Source organism: Pongo abelii, chromosome 16 (assembly GCF_028885655.2).
Source record: "Pongo abelii isolate AG06213 chromosome 16, NHGRI_mPonAbe1-v2.0_pri, whole genome shotgun sequence".
NCBI lineage: Eukaryota > Metazoa > Chordata > Mammalia > Primates > Hominidae > Pongo > Pongo abelii.
Genome location: NC_072001.2, coordinates 88,627,859 through 88,649,133, shown reverse-complemented (window position 1 = coordinate 88,649,133; position 21,275 = coordinate 88,627,859). Strand labels below are relative to the sequence as shown.

The following is a 21,275-nucleotide window of genomic DNA, read 5'->3' as shown; positions in this document are numbered from 1 at the left end:
CAGAGTATATTATGGATACTATATGTAATCTCAAAAATGGATTTTGCAACTTTAAAGTATTTTAAAAATATAAACAGATACAACCAACAGCATGGGAATGATGAAGAAAATCAAGGTTCATAAAACGGATGGAAGAAATACTAGCCATTATTAACTGTGAGGACCATATTGCAATCAGAAAAAAATTATTAATCTAAGTTTATAAATATGCAAAAATCCCATGTGCATGCAGCAAGGTTTACAATGGAGAAAAACAAACACAGGTGATCTTTAGTGATTTTACCTTTATATCAAAATTTCAAAAATTCTTACAAAAATATTTTCTCAACACCTAAAATCTATTTTTCCAAACATCTGGTTTGCTCGCCACTCATTACCTGACCTACTGCAATAATATGCATACCTACTGCCAGCCATCCTCTCATTCACCTACTCACTCAGTGAATATATTGGGCACTTATAGGGTTCCATCATCAGACCATTCCTATCTACCTACTGAGCCTACTGTAAAAGTTTATACGTACAAGTGTAAAATGTGTCATGCTTGTTAAAGTCTTTCTATTAGAGTGTACAAGCAAAATGGACTTTCACTAAAAGCTTTTGTGTTAGGCTCCTTAAGAGTATTCAAAATTAGCTTATTTCCAGTCCCGCTGAGAGTATGACAGTCTCCTAAAAATCAGGAAATTAAGTCACTAAATTTAATAAATGGTAAACATTACAAAACAGAAATCTGGAGAAGCAAGTAGTGTTGCCTAAAGAAAGTAGCACATGTATGTTCCCACAGTTTTAATTTCTTATATTTGCCTGCCAACCATTCCCATATCTTGGCAGGTAGCTTTGGCACCTGCAAAACTATATTTTCAAGTGGACTACCATTCACGTAGTAAAAAGAGTTCTAAGGAAAAACCTGATTGCCTAGAAGTCCACTCAGAGGAAAATGAAATGTCACTTGCTCTGGAACAAACACAAAAGTGGGAGCATCACATAACCCTATGGAATTTCTTGGCTTGCTGGTCTCAAATAATGCATGCTCCCAAAGAAGCCTCTGGCATTGAGCTGACCTTAAATGAAATTACCGTCAAGTGGTTTCCAAATCAAATCAGCTCTGAAATAAACTGGGTGGAAAAATTACCTAAACACAGCCTTTCAGATGTTATGGCCAAGAGAGACGTACACATATGACGTTTATGTTATTTGTAATAAATGCTAACAGGGAGTCTGTAATGTTTTTATGTCTGGCAACAACTTTATCTTGAAGACTTGAGTGGATTATAAAATCTTTTCTGTTTTTTTTTTAGTTATCTTTGTACCATACAACTATTGATTTAAATATAGTAACACTATATTTAAACGGTACATATCATCGCTCACTAAAATAGTTGTAAAAATACTCCTGATTAAATTTGGTTCTTGTTCTTTGGCAACAATCTCAGAAACTGTTGGTTCTTTCATTTTGTAAAGTTAAGCCAAACATAGACAAACATCCTTTTATGACAGGAAAATTTAGTTCTAGTTGTTGCATATTTCTGTACCTGAAACGTGTGTCTTTCATTATTCCCAAAACCAATGAAAAAAACCTCTCAGTCCCCCTACTGCTACAACCTTAATGCTAGCTCTGATCTGTAAGTGGTAACATTTAATACTGCTAATACTGCTTTACAGGTCTCAGAATCTTTGGTGAAAGTCTTTCTTTTTCTGTTTTTGAGACAAGGTCTTGCTCTGTCACCCAGGCAGGAGTGCAGTGGTGTCATCTCGGCTCACTGCAACCTCTGCCTCCCAGGCTCACGTGATCTGCCTGCCTCAGACTCCCAAGTAGCTGGGACCATAGGCGTATGCCACCATGCCCAGCTAACTTCTGTAGAGCCAGAGTTTCTCCATGTTGCCCAGCCTGGTCTCAAACTCCTGAGCTCAAGTGATCCACCTGTGTTGGCCTTCCAAAGCGCTGGGATTACAGGCATGAGCCACTGTGCCTGGCCAGGAAAGTGGTTTTTTTTGTGTTTTTTTTTTTTTTTTTTTTTTGAGACGGAGTCTTCCTCTGTTGCCCAGGCTGGAGTGCAATGGCATGATCTCAGCTCACTGCAAGCTCCGCCTCCTGGGTTCACGCCATTCTCCTGCCTCAGCCTTCCGAGTAGCTGGGACTACAGGCGCCCGCCACCAGTCTGGCTAATTTTTTGTATTTTTAGTAGAGACAGGGTTTCACCGTGTTAGCCAGGATGGTCTCGATCTCTGACCTCGTGATCCGCCCGTCTCAGCCTCCCACCAGGAAAGTATTTTTATGTTCTAATTATACCAAGGTTCATTGGAGGAGGGCAGGGACACACATACAAAACACACACATGCACATGCACATACTTAAAAATAAAAGCTTTCTGACTTACCATTAGTTGCTGTTGGATGTTCATAAGTTTAAAAATGTGTCCAGTGCAACTGTCTCCAGGAAATGGGTGTTCATGATGTGAATCAGCCTCAAAGGTTAATGTATAGATGTCCAACTCTCGATGATGCCTCACAGAACAGTCTCCATACGGTATTTCATAGGATAAACTGCTCCAGGAGTCTGGTTCTCCAGCATTCTCCCTACACACAAGCATCTCTGGTTAATATATATATATTCTGCCTCCCAGGCATAAGCTTAACCTTCTAAGTCTTACTTCATATTTCTAACCTGATTGTTCTTTGAGGTTCAACAGCAAAAATTAGTATATACACCTCCCAAATGATTCAGGTATATAACCAATAGCTCCATCCTCCTCACAAGAGATCACAAATGGGTTAAATGAAAACTGCAGGACTCCTAGCCCTAACAATGTTCTTTAGATCAAGATAAAGAGATGTCTGGGATCTAATAATAGTTAATATTATGCTAACAACCAAGTAATGAGGAAGTGCAAGGAAGATGATTTTAGCCTGATTTTCAACAAAATCAAGGCTTATTAAGAGGTACTCTTAAAATAAATTAGACCATATGCTAACTACAGTCAATTATAATGGCAAGAGAAGAACCACTCACTCCAACCCTTATAAGGGCACTCCAACTCTTCTAACAATAGGTGCAGAAAACACCCTCAAGATTATTGAAGTCAATTACACAAAGAAAAACTGTTACGATGACATATTGTTCAACACTTGCCAATATAATTATCATATCCTACTTGGAATAAAGCACTTGGTTCCAAGAACTTAAAGTTAAAATTTGTAAAATTTAAAAAACAAGCAAGTTTGCTCAACTCATATCATTATAAACATATATAACAACTTTCCACCATTATACGCCAACTGATTTGAACAAGGCAAGTGGGTTTCTCCTCTAAAGGCTACAGGACCTCCAATTCCACCCATGCTTCCAGAAGGCATATCCATTGCCCGTAATGCCTGCTGTGATACCACACATAATCTGCGCTGTGCTTTTTTGCAACAGATGAAAGAATCTTGGGGCATACAAAAAACAGGGATGAGGCACACAATCATACCCCACACAATCTCATATTACTAACTATTGTACTTGAGCACACATTTCAAGTGTTAAGCACCCTCTTCCACATTCAGAACAAATGTAAATGTCTGAAGCCCTAACCGTTGGTGTCACTATTCTTTCTCATTAGTTTGATACACAGTATGGTATACAGATTTCTGAGTACAAAATTTTATTTCCGAGCTATGTGATGCTAGACAAATTTCTTAACTTTTCTGAGCCTTAATTTCATAATATGCAAACACGGATATTATAATCTAAGCACTGTTTTGAGAATTAGAGAAAATGTGCATAAAAAACTACATCTATGGTATCTGACACAGAGAAATCACATACAGATACTGCCTATTCTTCCTCCTTCTACTCTTTCATTCGTTTAAAAATAATTTCTAGTAAGCCTTCCCTTCTTAAGAGTAGAAAAACATTTCTACTTTTTTCTATTTTTCTACTTGTATCAGAAAATCCTACTTTCTCTGAAAGCTTTAAACATAATGAAAACACTCCTCAAACAGCATTCTGATAAGGTGACTAGCAGCTCAAAGATCAGGCACAATAATAGATTATGCTTTCCATCAACCCTTTCCTCCTTATCTGAAATGTTATTTTTCCTTTCCTTACAACATTAACACCTTTGAATATCCCATATCATATCATATTTTATTTATTTATTTATTTATTTATTTATTTATTTTTGAGACAGAGTCCCGCTCTGTTGCCCAGGCTGGAGTGCAGTGGTGCGATCTTGGCTCACTGCAACCTCTAACTCCCAGGTTCATGCGATGCTCCTGCCTCAGCTTCCTGAGTAGCTGCGATTACAGGCACGTCCCACCACGCCCAGCTAATTCTTCTGTATTTTTAGTAGAGACGGGGGTTTTGCCACATTGGCCATGCTGGTATCGAACTCCTGACCTCAGGTGATTCACCTGCCTTGGCCTCCCAACCTGTATCACAGTTATTATAATCCCACCAAAGCAAACAATAGATTGGTAAAGTATCCCTGAGATTCTGGGAGGAAGGTTGTATTTGAGATCATTATCATGTTTTGAAATCGAAGAAAATAAAGAATTAAGAAATTACAGACATGCTATCTAGCCACTGAAAAATATGAGAAACATTACTTCAACTGTCTCTCCAGAGTTTTTTCCACTAAGTCACACCTGTCTGTCATTAACAATTCACCTGAGACTAATTGGAATTTTAAAGCTAAAAATATGCTACAGTGGCAGCCATAAAAAAGGATGAGCTCATGTCATTTGCAGGGAAATGGATGAAGCTGGAAACCATCATTCTCAGCAAACTAACACAGGAACCAAAAACCAAACACCGCATGTTCTCACTCATAAGTGGGAGTTGAACAATGAGAACACATGGACACAGGAAGGGGAACATCACACACCAGGGTCTGTCAGGGGGTTGGGGGCTAGGGGAGGGAGAGCATTAGGAGAAATACCTAATGTAGATGACGGGTTGATAGGTGCAGCAAACCACCACGGCACGTGTATACCTATGTAATAAACCTGCACGTTCTACACATGAATCCCAGAACTTAAAGCATAATAATTTTAAAAAATTTAAAAAAATGCTACAGTTGAAAACCTATAAGGCAATGGAAAATCATGTACTGGCTGAGGGTAATAATAATTAAGTGTACTCCAAAAAACTACTATTACAACTTCCATACCCAAAAGTGGCTCCCCAAAAGCAGCTTCAAATAAGAATGGCATATGCTATACTAGATGTTTTACATATTTTAGTAAGCTGCTATACTCTGAGTGAAATGACCTCAAACAGAAAAGTACTTTTAAATACTCTCGACAGTTCAAAGAAATGACTCAAGAAGTCAAATAGCGGGGAGACAACTTCTCTATCAATTTAGCTTTCAAGCCTACATTGACATAGTCACTAACATGCCTTATTGTGTGGCAGACATTAGTGGCATATCTGCTTAATCAGATTATCACATACAGCCATATTCCAACAAAAAAGATCTCTGAAAACAAAACCTGCTTTATATACCACCACTGAGCATGACCCAAATATAACAAGATTAGAGGGCACTGTTTGCCAAGGCAGGAGCAATTAAAAAGTGATACAGTCCATTCTCCGCGAAATGGAGTATTCTACCAACCTTCTCAAAATTAAATTTGAGAATTTAATTCTCATATTGTTCCATTTCTAATATCTAAACCTTGGGAAATCCCTTTCTCTAACCACAGCCTACTTACCTTCTACCTCTCCCACTCTCACCTTCCAGAGGAATGTGCTTTTGTTGTCACCATTACCTCCAGGTACTAACCCTTCAATCTCCCAATTCATGTCCCTGGGGACTTTTGTTGCTTCCTCGTCCCTCTAGATACTAAAGATCAGTCATTACAAGTATTTTTCCACAGGCTTCCATGAATATCTGTTGCTACTGACACTCTTCCAAACTCATTTAGCCTACAGGTCTGGGTAAGTCCCATCATCCATTCATTCAGCAAGTATGTATGTGCCAGGCACTATTCAAGGTACTGGTGAAGCAAACCAAAATCCCTGTTCTCTTGAACAAGGGGGACAACGGCAATCAAGATGAATAAGTAAAACACCTAGAAGACAGCAAGTGCTACAGAGATTAAAGCAGGAATGAAGGTTGCAATTTTAAATGTAGCAGATCAAGGGTGGCCTCATTAATATGACATTTCAGAAAATACATTTCCTGCTCTGTGTTACCACTGTATAAAACCTTTACTGGGTCCACTAGTAAAATCTGGCAAAACACTATGCATAAGAATGTTTACTGCAACTTCTGGCACAACTTCATTAAAAACTGGAAGCAATCTAACCAGTTAGTAACTGGAGCGCTAATTGGCAAACTAAAGAACAGATCTATAGACTATTATGTAGCCATTAAAAATAACTGAAATAAAAGTTCAATAACATTGAAATCTATATAGTCCTCTGAAATAAGCAAAATAAAAAGTAAAAAAAAAAGTACATAAGTCTAGTCTGTAAAACGCACAAATATAAAAAGTATCAGGGTGGTTGAGATATACATTTTAGCAATCTGTTTAACAATTGCTTCAAAAGTCCCATTCAGCCAGGCCTCACTGCTACTCAGTAATCCTTTTATTCACCTGTATACTAATCTTCCCCCACTGGGATTAACGTTTATATAATTTCCTCTAAGGCCAAACATTAACCTTGCCTACTTCACTCTCAAAAGACCTTTTCTCTTTTCTCAGTGATAAGCTTGAGGCCATCTAATGTAAGCCAAAACAACTGTCATTACAAAAACAAACAAACAAAACAAAACAACAATGCATTTCCCCACCCTCTCCAACTTCAGGATACCTCTTCTAGACAGAGGTTTTGCTCTGTTTCCTCCTGCCCTCCTTGGGTCCCTGCTTCAGTAAATCATCCCCTGGCTGCCTGTGGTTTTCCACCCACTTCTGGACTAGGTCCTTCCCCACTCCAGCGGTAGCAATCCTCATTCAACCCTGTCAATCAGTTCTCACCCAAGGAATACGGCCACCAGGGGACATTTGACAATATCTGGAGACATCTTTGGTTGTCACAACTCAGGAGTAGGAGAGGATCCTACAATGCACAGGACTGCTCCCTAAACAAAGAATTATCAGGCCCAAACTCGGTAGTGCTGGCATCGAGAAATCCTGCTGAATGCACTGAAACATGTTCTGTCTTTCTCTTCCTCTTTCCTTCAGGGAGTCTCACCATCTCTACCTCCTTTCCAGCCATTTCAACATTTTAAGGCTTTGTGATCTGGCTCCTACTCACTTTGGATTTTGTTTTTTGAGACGGAGTCTCGTTCTGTCACCCAGGCTGGAGTGCAGTGGCACAATCTCAGCTAACTGCAACCTCTGCCTCCCAGGTTCAAGAGATTCTCCTGCCTCAGCCTCCCAAGTAGCTGGGATTACAGGGTGTGTACCACCACACTTGGCTAATTTTTCTATTTTCAGTAGAAACGGGGTTTCACCATGTTGGCCAGGCTGGTCTTGAACTCCTGAACTCAGGTGATCCATCCTTCTCTACCTCCCAAAGTGCTGGGATTACAGGTGTCAGCCACCACACCCGGCCTCCTACTCACTCTGAATGCTACCAAAGCTTTGTCACAGGTTTCCAGTGATAAGTAAATATCAAAATCCAGTGGCCTTTTATTTTTTTTTGAGACGGAGTCTGGCTCTGTGGTCCAGCTGGAGTGCAGTGGCGCAATCTCGGCTCACTGCAAGCTCTGCCTCCCGGGTTCACGCCATTCTCCTGCCTCAGCCTCCCAAGTAGCTGGGACTACAGGCGCTCGCCACCACGCCCGGCAAATTTTTTGTATTTTTAGTAGAGACGGGGTTTCACCGTGTTAGCCAGGATGGTCTCGATCTCCTGACCTTGTGATCCACCCACCTTGGCCTCCCAAAGTGCTGGGATTACAGGCACGAGCCACCACACCCGGCCCAGTGGCCTTTCTTTATCCCTGTCAACCCTGAGTTTTGCAGAATTTAAAAATGTTGATCTGGCTGGGCATAGTGGCTCACAGTTGTAATCCCAGCACTTTGGAAGGCCGAGGCAGGCGGATCACCTGAGGTCAGGAGTTCAAGGCCAGCCTGGGCAACATGGCGAAACCCCCTCTCTACCAAAAATACAAAAATTAGCCAAGTGTGGTGGCGTGCACCTGTAATCCCAGCTACTCGGGAGGCTGAGGCAGGAGAATCGCCTGAACCCAGGAGGCAGAGGTTGCAGTGAGCCGAGATCGCAGCATTGCACTGCAGCCTGGGCAACAAAAGTGAAACTCTGTCTCAAAAAAAAGAAAAAGAAAAAAGAAAGAAAAGAAAAAAATACGTTGATCTGATTCTTCTTTTAAAATGTATTCTCATTTGCCATCCACAAAAATCCATCCTATCCAACTACTGTTTTCCCTGGCTCCTCTTCCTCATCTCCTAGAGGTGAACACATCAGTTCTCTGAATTCAGTCCTCTTCTTTCATCCATCCTTTCCCACAGCCCCAATTCACCCCCACAATCACTTTCTCTTGACTCAAAGTCTCTTTTAGTTCTGCACCAACACTTCCAACTACTTTATGAATGTCTTTACCAGGGTGTCTAATGGGCACCTTCAAATTTCAAACCTCAATTTTATGTTACTCCATAATCAAAAGCAGCAGCAATGCCAAACCTATTTCCATTTATGAAACCACTGTTATCCCTAGTAATACTACTTCCCTTGTTCACAACATTCTGAGCATGTTGACTTTGTGTTTGCAATGCTTCCCCCATTCAGCTCCTTATTTCGAATCCTATAGGCACTGGTCTAGTTCAGACTTTGACTAAATTACCTGGACTCTTACAGCCACTTTTGTTATGGGGCAATTACCCTAGGGCCTTCACTACCCCCAATCTATCAGAAATAACTGTTACAAAGCAATAGTGACATCATTCTTTTGCTCAAAAGCTCTGTTCTACAAAACAAAACAACGTTTTTGTTGTTCTTTTTGTATTGAGAGTGAAATACATGTGTGCCTGTATCACCTAGGCTTTCTCTCTTCATCATAACCTTAATTCTACAAAGCATCCTATCTCTACTGTATAGATATATAAAGCAAAGAGCCACAGAACTTCATCACCAAGGTCACCCAGCTAATAAGCGGAGCCAGAACACCATCTCTTTCCACTCTACCACAGTGCCTTGATAGGCCATGCCACACCAGCAACTCTTCTGCTGGGCCATCACCATTCTCCATATTCACCGATGTTCTTTCTTTTCCAGCCACAATTAATCTTATTATACCCCCATTCTGCAGCCAAACTATAAATGTGCATTCCTCAAAGACACCTCATCACCCAGGGATTCCAGCCTATCCAAAACCCACCCATCTTTCGGTCTGGCTTACTGATCGCTTTTCCATTCTTTTCTCTATGGACACAGGATCTTTTCCCCCCTCCTTATTATATTACTCTCTTGTGACTTTTTTTTCCTTTTTCTTTTTTTTTTTTTGATAGAGGGTTGCTCATGCTGGAGTGCACTGGTGCAATCTCAGCTCACTGCAGCCTCAACCTCCGGAGCTCAAGTGATCCTCCCACTTCAGCCCCCTGAGTAGCTCAGACTACAGGCACGCACCACTACACGTGCTAATTTTTGGATTTTTCCTAGAGACACGGTTTCGTCATGTTGCCCAGGCTGGTCTTGAACTCCTGGGCTTAAGCAATCTGCCTGCCTCCAGCAATCCGCCTGCCTCAGTCTCCCAAAGTGCTGGGATTACAGGCGTGAGCCACTGCGCCTGGTCTCTAGTGGCTTTATATACACACACACACACACCTCTTTGGGCTATTTAATAGGTATTTATATACTTTTCTCAGCTCTCTCACTAGAACAGAAGCTCCGTATTAGGTGTGGGACAGTGTCTGCTGGAGTTGCATTTTACTGAGGGTATAAGATCCAAAGCTGGTACATAATACAAAAATACGAGTAAACAAAGAATTTCTCTTTATCACTTTTTTTTTTTTTTTTTTTTTGGCCAGTTAACAAATGAAATCTTGGCCTAACATTTTTGGGCCATGTTACATAAAAACTACACATCTCCAAACAACAGAATCACAAAGCAGAACCAGACATGCACACAGAAGAGCAATGTGGGAATGGAGACCAGTTTGGTTACAAACTGACTTCTCAACATAGAAAATGAGTATTTAGCTTAGTGTCTGCCCCTCTTCCCCAAAAACACATGCATACAGCTTGTCCTTTTCTCTTCATAATAGTTATAATTTTGTTAATGTGTACAAGGTACATTATTTAGGTGACGGTTATACTAAAAGCCTACAGTCACCACTACTACAAAATATGTCCATGTAACAAAACCGTACTTGTGGCTGGGCGTGGTGGCTCACGCCTGCAATCTCAGCACTTTGGGAGGCTGAGGTGGGTGGATCACAAGGTCAAGAGATCCAGACCATCCTGGTCAACATGACGAAACCCCGTCTCTACTAAAAATTCAAAAATTAGCTGGCTGTGGTGGTATGTGCCTGTAGTCTCAGCTACTCAGGAGGCTGAGGCAGGAGAATCGTTTGAACCCGGGAGGTGGAGGTTGCAGTGAGCCGAGATCACACCACTACACTCTAGCCTGGTGACAGAGCAAGACTCCATCTCAAAAAAACAAAAAACAAAAAACAAAAACAAAAACAAAAAACTGTACTTGTATCTCTTAAATATACACAAATATTTTAAAAGTTACAATTTTGGTAGGATCAGTATTCAGTATCTACATTACTATGCATCTAGAAATGTTGTATACAGATGATCTAAGTAATATACTATGATTACTTTCCTTACTTGTACGAATTATTTTTCTCTTGAATAAAGTAAATCATTTTTGGCCGGGCACAGTGGCTCATGTCTGTAATCCCAGCACTTTGGGAGGCCGATGCAGGCAGATCACGAGGTCAGGAGATTGAGACCATCCTGACTAACACCGGGAAACCCCGTCTCCACCAAAAAAATAGAAAAAATCAGCCGGGTGTGGTGGCACGCACCTGTAATCCCAGCTACTCAGGAGTCTGAGGCAGAAGAATCACTTGAACCCAAGAGGTGGAGGTTGCAGTGAGTCGAGACTGCACCACTGCACTCCAGCCTGGGCAACAGAGCGAGACTCCATTTAAAAAACAAAAAAAAAAAGTAAGTCATTTTCTTTTTTCTAATTACTCCCAACTAAAACTTTGTTTTAATGGTCTACCCTCATAAACTAATATTAAAAGACCATTCAATGAAACATTTACTGAACAACTATTAAGTGGTAGGCACTATGCTAAAGGCTACAGCTACAAAGATATATGACATCTGTCTCAACATTAATTACTGTTAGCCACAGTTTGGCTTACTGAAGTTATTGCCACCTTCACAGATGCAAAAAAGCAGGAAAGAGTGTATTAGGAGTTTTACCCTTATATGTGTGGCATCTTATGCACTAAATATAGCATATTTCATCAAAATTAAGATGCTATTACTTGTAAAGGCACCATCATCTTATGTACCACTAAAGCAAAAAACTGTCGCAAATTAAATTATGATAAAATGGTATAACAGCATTGATCAAAATGTACCTGATTTAAGATGCACATTTGAAGACACTGTAACAGAGTATAAATAAAGTGAATTTGTCTCTCTGAAGCACTGGTAGTGATAGTACAAATAGTTCACATGAACCATTAGTTCCAACATCATCTGCTTCACAGTATGCTCTGTTTAACTTAATGTTACCATGCACCAATGTTACCATGCACCTATGTTCCCAAAGTATGCAACCAATGGACGGCAAACACCTGTGAAGAAAGCAGCTCAGAGGCTTTATACAGAGCAGCAAGGAACCTGAGAGATCATGGCTTGGTACAATTTCACAAATACAACTAAGACACTAGTTTTCAAACTTTTAAGTAGCTGCATGTTTTCAGATGAAATCATATGCAGAAATAGAGTGGCTATGTGTGACAGGGCCAGTAGAGGGAAGGAAAGGCAAGGCCCTGCTCTCTCTCTGTCCACTCTCCTTCTTAGGTGAACTATGAGGCCCATACCCAGAATCCTAGGTGTATCTGAACGCTCTACAATTCTAGCACAGAATTTCTTTATGTACAACTACCACATTTCCATTTTAAATCCATCTTCCGCATTCAGTCTCCTTTAGACTTGTAAAATAACTACTCAGCATTCTCTTGATTGGAAGCCCTTCCTATATCTACAGTTGGTAATTAAGTTGTCCGTCAGCGTTGTGTTTCTGCCATAAAGAGGACTATGGCTGGGTATCTAAAATTTACCTTGAAAAACGTGAACAAAGATTATATTGTAACCAAATCAGGTCTTGCAGGACAGGAAAGCAGAACTACAAATGCACCAGAGATTCTGGTTGTTTCAGTTGGTGAATTAAGAGGCACCACAGCCTCAGCTGACACTTTAAAAAACAAAGAAAAAACAAATGAAAGAAAGATCTGTAGATGAAGGAATGTAAACACTGCAGGAAGGTCTATAGAGATTCCTACTGCCTTCTGATTTTTTTTTTTAATTCCAATGAGGAAACTATCACCCTGAATAAAGGAAATGGTACTTTACCACCAATTGTGGCAATTATGCACTACAGGCATTGTTTCATTACTACTACATCAGACAGTGTTAAAGTCTCTTAGATTTTCACATTCCACCAGATTTCAAAACAGACTTTTAAGATATGAAACGCTGACAATATGATTACCTTGAAATTTTCAATCTTCCTGTCATGAGGTAATTAATATTGTTTTTAAACATCCTTTGAGAGCCCTGAATTATATCTAGCTTCCAGCACACTTCCAGGAGCAGACTCCATCTTGTGAGCTCAGCAAGACTTGCTCAACTGCACTATAACAATCTTACTTATCTGGAAGCCCCATTGAGAACCAGGATCGTGTATCTCCTGACCTGCTGATTTCCACTACTCAGCACAATCTCTTTACATACACAGGTACCCAAGTATTTGTTGGGATTTCACTCCATGGCAGAAGCGTACAAATATTCTTCTGTTTTACTCACAATGTTTAAGATGGTTTGAGATCATCACTCTCTAAAGAGACAGATAATCTACGGAAGTAATTCTAGTACAACCCAACGTAGTGGCAGTAATGGCTCAAAAGGCACAGGTGGCAAAGGAGCCCAAACATAACAACTAAAGCCAGTGTGTGATCCAGATCAGGAGGAAAAACACTTAAAAGAACACTATAAAGCAGATGGTGAAAAGCAGAATATAAACTACTATATATTAGATTATTATATTAATGATAAATTACTAATTTTGATAAATGCACTGTTAATGTATTTGGTGACTGTCCTTGTTCTTAGGAAATATATGCTGAAATATTTAGGAACAGAAGGTCATGATTCTGCAACTTACTCTCAAAGACTTCAGTAAAATTCTATATACGTATATGTATACACACACAGATAAAGCAAATGTAACCAAATGTTAAGAATCGGAGAATTTGGATGAAGGGTATATAGGAGTTCATTGCACTTTTCTGGCATCTTTTCTGAGTTCAAATTTTTTCAAAATACAAAGTTAAATGTAAAACATTATTTTAATAAAGGCAGAGGTGAAAATTGCTTCATTCTTCTGTTATTATTATTTACTAAAGGTAGGGAAGAAACTAGTATTATTTGAGTATCTACTTAAACAGATACTGACAGAAAATTTTAAGTACACTAATTTAATCCTCTTAACAGTCCTTCAAAGTAGTAGTATTCCGGTTTCAGAGATGAGGAAATTGCGAACAGAAATATTAACATATTTGTTCAAGGTATACCACATACATTAGCAGTTTGATAAACCTCAGTTCAAAATCAAACTTTACCACTTACAAGAAGTGAGAACTTGAGCTAGATACGTAACCTCTTTGAGCATGCATCTTGACCTATAAAAAATGTAACAGTCCTTTTAAAAGGCTGCTGTGAAAAAGCAAAGAAAGTTGTTGTGGAAATTAATGAGGATAGTAAATAAATTATTTAATAAGCCTGGCACACAGTAGGCAGTCAATAAATATTAGCACCCTCTTACTTAGCACATTGCTAACAAGTAATAGATTTGAATCCAGGTTGGGCTGCTCCCAAAGCCTGTGCTCTCCCCCTTATATAATGCTGCACTACTTTAAGTGGAAAGGGCTGGTTTTTGTAGGAACAGTTCATGCGGTGCCCACAGCAGGAAGTATTCAGGGTAATCTGAAGGCAACAAGGAGCAAAGAGGTCTTTAAGAGAAAAATTTTTTTATGAGTCAAAGGAATGTTCCTTCCAAGTAGAACATTTTTCAACACACATTCTCTGATAAAAAGTTCCAAAGTCCACCATCTGCTACATTGATCAACAGAATCGTGAGCGTTGAAGAGACTGACAAAATGTTGGACAAACTGCCTAGCCCAAATTCTCATTTTCTGTCTGGAAAAAAAAAAAAAAAAAAAAAACAAGCACATTCTACTCAAATGAGGGACAATATTGATTCCGACAGGTTGGAAAATGGCATGCCTACATTGCTCACCATATTGTTCACAAAATTGACACCAACCTACCTTTTCCTACAAGGAAAAAAATACCAATTCACTACAAATTCATCTAATTATGTTCAACTGAGACTTTCCTAGAGGCTAAATCACAGTGTGGTATGGGAAAAGTATAGGTGCTGAAGTCTGAGTAGAATCCCATTTATACCATGGTCTGATCTAAGACAAATTATTTCGCTTCTATGAGCCAGAGTTTTTTATCTGTTTAAAGAAAAGTGGGGGCCAGGCGCGGTGGCTCACACGTGTAATCCCAGCACCTTGGGAGACCGAAGCAGGTGGATCACCTGAGGTCAGGAGTTTGAGGCCAGCCTGGCCGATATGGTGAAACCCTATCTCTATTAAAAATACCAAAAAAAAAAAAAAAAAAAAAAACCTGCTGGGCGTGGTGGCGCACGCCTGTAATCCCAACTACTCAGGAGGCTGAGGCAGGCGAATCACTTGAATCCAGGAGGCAGAGGTTGCAGTGAGCCGAGATCGCGCCATTGCACTCCAGCCTGGGCAACAAGAGCAAAACTCGGTCTCAAAAAAAAAAAAAAAAGAAAAGAAAGAAAAGGAAAGTGGGATAATGGCAGTTTTCTTACAGAGGCTCAAGGATTAAGATATAAGGACAGAGATATATATTCTTTTCTTTTTTTTTTTTTTTTTTTTTTTTTTTTTTTTTTTTTTTTTTTTTTTTTTTTTTTTTTTTTTTTTTTTGAGGCAGAGTCTCGCTCTGTCACCCAGGATGGAGTGCAGTGGCACGATCTCAGCTCACCACAACCACCACCTTCCAGGTACAAGCGATTCTCCCACCTCAGCCTCCCAAGTAGCTGGGATTACAGGTGCCTGCCACCACGCCCGGCTAATTTTTGTATTTTTAGTAGAGATGGGGTTTTGCCATGTTGGCCAGACTGGTCTCAAACTCCTGACCTCAGGTGATCCACCCGCCTCGGCCTCCCAAACTGCTGGGATTACAGGCGTGAGCCACCGCGCCCAGCCGAGATATATATTCTTAATATGCATACTACTAGTAAGAACTCATTAAATACTGGTTTCTATTTCCACAACATAACCACTTCCTTTTATTGTTAATATTTATCAACTGCTTAACAATGTATCAGATATCGAACTGTGCATTTGGTACACATCATCTCATTTACTCTCGCAATCATTCTGTGAAGGAGAATATTATTACCATAATTTGCAGGTCAGGAAACTGAAGTTGTGAGAAATGTAGTAACTTGCCTAACAGCTACTAAGTAATGGAGCCAGCCAGCATTTGGATCAACAGTCTAAACCACCACACAAACCTACCTCTGCTGCCTATTTTGTAGCAGAGAATGCAGACAGACGAAACTAAAAATATATATAAATTTTTAAAATACACATTTTGAGAGACTAGTGTGCAAGTTCTAGATCACTGCATACTATGGATATGGGTACAGCAGTTAGTAGTCCATGGCGTCTATGGTCATTTTTCTCTTGCTTTTTATCCTGAGGGGCTACTTCGCTCTCTTTCTCAATGAGTCCATAACTTCTGGAATACCACATTACTCCAATAGCCAAAGTTGTATTTTTTTAGTCCTACCTTACTGTACTGCTTTCAAGATCTCGAAAAAAGTGATTTTCAGCATACTGCCACTATATTAGTTATACATGCATCGATATCTAATATACCAACATTCACAAGATTAGTAAAAAATAAATCAATTTTATACTAGACAGACATGTATAAATTTATTGATGTGATCAAGGTATTTAGTTGGTTCCTCTTACTGCATCAGATTTAAGCCACCAATCTGATTCAACAAATAACTCGAATCAATTTTCAGATGCAATGTTAAGTTCAATCTCACTAAAGTAACCTTTTAACCTTAGCTGCACTTTGAAATTGCCTGGAGAGCTTTTAAAAATCCTTATCTCCAGAGGCTGGGCATGGTGGCTCATGCCTGTAATCCCAGCACTTTGGGAGGCCAAGGCAGGTGGATCACCTGAGGTCAGGAGTTCGAGACCAGCCTGGCCAATGCGGTGAAACCCCATCTCTACTAAAAATACAAAAATTAGCCAGGTGTGGTGGCGGGCGCCTGTAATCCCAGCCACTTGGGAGGCTGAGGCAGGAGAATCACTTGAACCTGGGAGGCGGAGGTTGCAGTGACCCGAGATCGCACCACTGCACTCCAGCCTGGGTGGCGAGTGAAACTCCGTCTTAAAAAAAAAAAAAAAACCCTTATGTCCAGATGGCATATCACATCTATCAAATCAAAATCTCTAGAGGTGGTCCTCAGGCATAAGTGTTTTTTAAAGCTCCTGCAGAGACTTTAATGTGCAGCCAAGGTTGTAAAACACTGCATTAAAGTAACCTACAGGTGGCAGTTATTTAAAAAAGAAAAGCAGAGTTAATACTGGCCACATTGCAATGAATATGGGAGTTGCAAACATCATTTCCTTTGACCTAATTATACAATTCCTTGAAATTTAGCCTAAGGAAATAATTTAACAGAAGCAAAAAATCAGTAGGTAAAAGATAAGGCTCACTCTAGCACTCACTAGTTTTAATTTTTTTAAAAATCAGAAATTAATATTCAATATTAGTTGAATAAATACTCATAATAAAAGAGGCCCTCAAAAATATTTATAAAGACCATAGAAATAGATAAAAATATGACAAAGTGAAACTATCAGACTACAAAACGGAGTATCAGCTACAACTGTTATTAAAAATTCCATATAATGTGGGAGGTAATATCTGATAATAAAATAAACCTGTCTTATGCAGGTGCATCATGAATATTATTATGTACAACTTAATTATTAAAAATAAATAGGCTGAGTGCAGTGACTCACACCTGTGTTCCCAGCACTTTGGGAGGCTGAGGTGAGAAGATTGCTTGAGGCCAAGAGTTCAAGACCAGGCTGGGCAAAACAGGGAGACCACCCCCACTCTCTCTGAAAAAAATTAGCCCAGCCTGGTGGTGCACATCTGTAGTCCTAGCTACTTGGGAGGCTGAGGTGAGTGGTCAAGGCTGCAGTGAGCTATGGTCTCACCACAGCACTCTAGACTGGGTGACAGACCAGCAAGAGGAATAATTAATTGATTATTTTATTTTTACTGTTCTGTTTTTTTTAAGTGGAGACAGCAGGTATCACAGGAGCTCCTTGAAACGAACACAGGAGTAATAAACCATAACGCAGACGTCTAAGCTTAGGCTCCAATGCAGTTATATTTAGTTCACACTAGACCAACACCAATATCAAACAGATCCTCATCTAAGAAACAATCCCAGATAATCTTTACTCACTCAGTAATGTACTTTTTCTTTTCCAACCTTCTCACTCCCCAGATGACTTAGAGCATCTAAGTGATTATAAGTTGTAAGTGGTTAATTAAAGCAGGGGTCCCCAACCCCCCAGGCCACAAACCAGTACCAGTCTATGGCCTGTTCGGCCACACAATAGGAGGTAAGTGCAGGCTAGAGAGTGAAGCTTCATCTGTATTTACGGCTGCTCCCCACTGCTCGCATTACCACCTGAACTCCGCCTCCTGTCGGATCAACGGGGGCATTAGATTCTCACAGGAGCGTGAACCCTATCGTGAACCGCGTATGCGAGGGATCTAGGCTCCCTATGTGAATCTAATGTTTGATGATCTGTCACTGTCTCCCATCACCCCCTGATGGGACTGTTTAGCTGCAGGAAATCTAGCTCAAGGCTCCCACTAATTCTACATTATGTTGAGTTGTATAATTATTTCATTATATATTACAGTGCAGTAATAACAGAAATAAAGTGCATGATAAATGTAATGCGCTTGAATCATCCCTTCAACCATCACATCCCCTCCTCCCACAGGTCCATGAAAAAACTGTCTTCCACAAAACCAGTCTCTGGTGCCAAAAAAAAATTGGGGACCACTGAAATAGAGATTTCTATTTAAATATTACTTGAATTTGTATTTATACACAAACTAGGTTGATCTATGTCAGAACTTGTGTGTCTCTGCCTATTCCGTGACAGTTATTGGCTTACTAGCACTTAACTGTCTTCTGTTTAACCAGTGCTTCACGCCACTTAGTAAAGCTGAAACACAGGCCCCTGAAAATTATTTTGAAAGCGAGAACATTACCACTGTTGACCAAGATCAACAACAGTGGTAATGAGAATAGGAAAAAAGAGAACTGCTTACAAAATAAGCTGAAACTTGGAAAGAATGATATAACTGAATAAAGTAATTTCAAACCGATGACAGAAAAAAAAGTCAAATTTCCAAGAAATGAGGGAGAGGGGACGGCAAAGGGAGGGAGGAGGAGGAAGGGGAAAGGGAAGGGAGGAGTACACACTCATCTTTAAAATGTCAAAAAGTTTCTTTAGCTTTCTCGTGGGGCAAAAACACAAAACAAAATCAAACAGAAACCCTGTAGGATTACCAATTTAAATAACAGAATCAGGAGAGAAAGGAATGCACATCCATTTCTTCCAGTTTTATTCCTGAAGATCATGAGAAACTTAAATATGATAGAAAGATTAAGAACTAAAGATGAACCCAAAACTCCGATGTAATGGTGAACTTTAAAATCAGCTGATTAACAAGCTTCCAACTTAATGGAGAAGCGATGTGTTCCATACTTACAAAAACTGGTAACTTTAATCACAATGAAGTCATCACTCTGTAAACTAGCTTTTCCAGTTCAGAAAAAAAGACACATTTTTGCTCATTTGTCTAGGCAGGACCCCCATCTTCAGGCATGAAGTTCACTTAACTATGTGTGAGGTTATCATCAATAAAATTCAAGAAAAGAACCCATACTCAACAAGTCCAATAAGCTTCTAATGACCTTGCGTATTTTTATATAGCCCACTGACCTGATTCGGCACTTTTCATAAGTTATAATTAAAGTTGATTAATCCTATTTAAAAACAGTTACATTAATAAAATAGGTCCTCATAAAGAGATAATGTCTGTTGGACAAACTAGATGTGACTTTTCTCATGTTTCTCCTGTAATTTGCTGCTTTTGCAGAAACATATAACATTGATTTACTCTCCCTCATAATAGCACTGCACAATAAATAGGTAAGGTGGGTCAGAGAACTTCTCAAATTACTTACAAGCAATCAGATTTTTTTTAACTTTTCAATTCATCACTGAAGCAAAGATTCTAAAAATGAACTACTGGAAAAATGAAATTTAATGTGCACAGATTCTGGGGAGAAAAGCTACTGGCAGAAGAGACAAGAAGCATAGCACAGATAGGAATACGGCATGTGGTATAAGCTACAGACCCATTGGACAAGGTTTCATTTTCTCCCAAAGGTAAACTTCATATAGGCCTGAGCAAAGCTGAAAACCAATTGAACAACAGCGAGAGTATTTTAAAAGTTCAGTCCCACCCAGTCTTTATTATTGTTGTTATTGCTATTAAAATCAAAAGTATCCAAATATCAGCTCTAACAGTCATGTTCTAAAGAGGTTCTGTCGTGTGGGCATGGGGGCTCATGCCTGTAATCCAGCATTTTAGGAGGCTGAGGCAGGCAAATCACTTGAGTCCAGGAGTTTGAGATCAGCCTGGGCAACATACAAGACCTCATCTCTACACAAAATTTTCAAAAGTTAGCCAGGTGCGTTAGTTAGCGGTGGTGCGTGCCTGTAGTCTCAGCTACTGGGGAAGCTGAGGTAGGATGTCGAGGCTACAGTGAGCCATGACTGGGCCACTGCACTCCAGCCTGGGCAACAGAATGAGACCTTATCTCAAAACAAACAAACAAACAAACAAAACACAAAAAAAAAAACCACACCCAACAAAAACAACAACAAAAAAAGCTCTATAATTTGTTGAAATGATTTCCCTGAATCAAATGTGAAGTATCAGGAAGAAATCACAGTACATAATAAATATAATACGATTGTAAAAAGCTGTATTTAGTCAGAGCATTTTCATCATAAATATCTTATTTAATCTTCCAAGTAACAAGGCCAAGGTTCTGCAGATAGATAGTGTTTAGGCAAATCAACCAAGGCTTCACAGAGCTAAGGGCTGAAATGAGGGCTAAAAAATAAATTTTTAAATTCATTCCAAGCAATCTGTGTATTCTAAAGCAATTTAGTGTAGTAATTTATGTGGATTAACGAGCAGAAAGAAAAGATAAAAGCAAAATGTTTCTTTAGATCACTTTTTAAAATGGCACTAAGAGGTATTCTACTGAACACTCATACCTTAAACAACAAAACCATTTCAAATGCACATATTCTCTAAAAGGAAGTGTATATACAAAAATCCCAGAAGACGTTTACAGCAAAATTGTGTAGAGAATTTTTATTTACTCTGTATGTAGTCTAAAATGCAAATCCAAATCTTCATTTAAGGAAAATAAAACAGGTGCTTATGGTAGAAAATGTCTTCGACTGGAAATGGCGGCTTCTTCTGAAGAGCTTTCTGAGGAGGTGACCTAACAACTGACCTGAGTGGTATGAAAGAGCCAGCATGCAGAGTTAGGGAACAAGAACATTAGGCAATGTGTACAGCAAGTGCAAGACCCTGAGGTGGCAATGAGCTGGCCAGGGAGGTTAGAGCCAGTGTAGCTGTGCAGACAGAGCAATGGGAATGAGAAAAACGTTATGAAATGAGGTCTCAAGAGTTGTACTAGGTTCAGATTTCACAGAGCTTTGTGAGTCCTGGTAGGAACTAGGATTTTATTCTTGGAGGGGTGAGAAAACATTAGGGGGAGGAAAGCAAAAATGAAAAAACAAAAGAAGGATGCTAACAATATTTACTACAGTCATGT

The 21,275-nt window shown here is 39.6% G+C and overlaps 1 protein-coding gene across 10 annotated transcripts in view; it reads right to left on the bottom strand.

The window, feature by feature from the left end:
- AKAP13 (A-kinase anchoring protein 13) overlaps positions 1 to 21,275 on the bottom strand; it is a 355,010-nt gene that overhangs the window by 167,070 nt on the left and 166,665 nt on the right. For all 10 annotated transcript variants that reach the window (XM_054531799.1, XM_054531800.2, XM_054531798.2 and 7 more), the window contains one exon: positions 2,379 to 2,577. In XM_054531799.1, the coding sequence (XP_054387774.1) occupies positions 2,379 to 2,577 (199 nt within the window). The remainder of the gene's footprint in view (positions 1 to 2,378; positions 2,578 to 21,275) is intronic.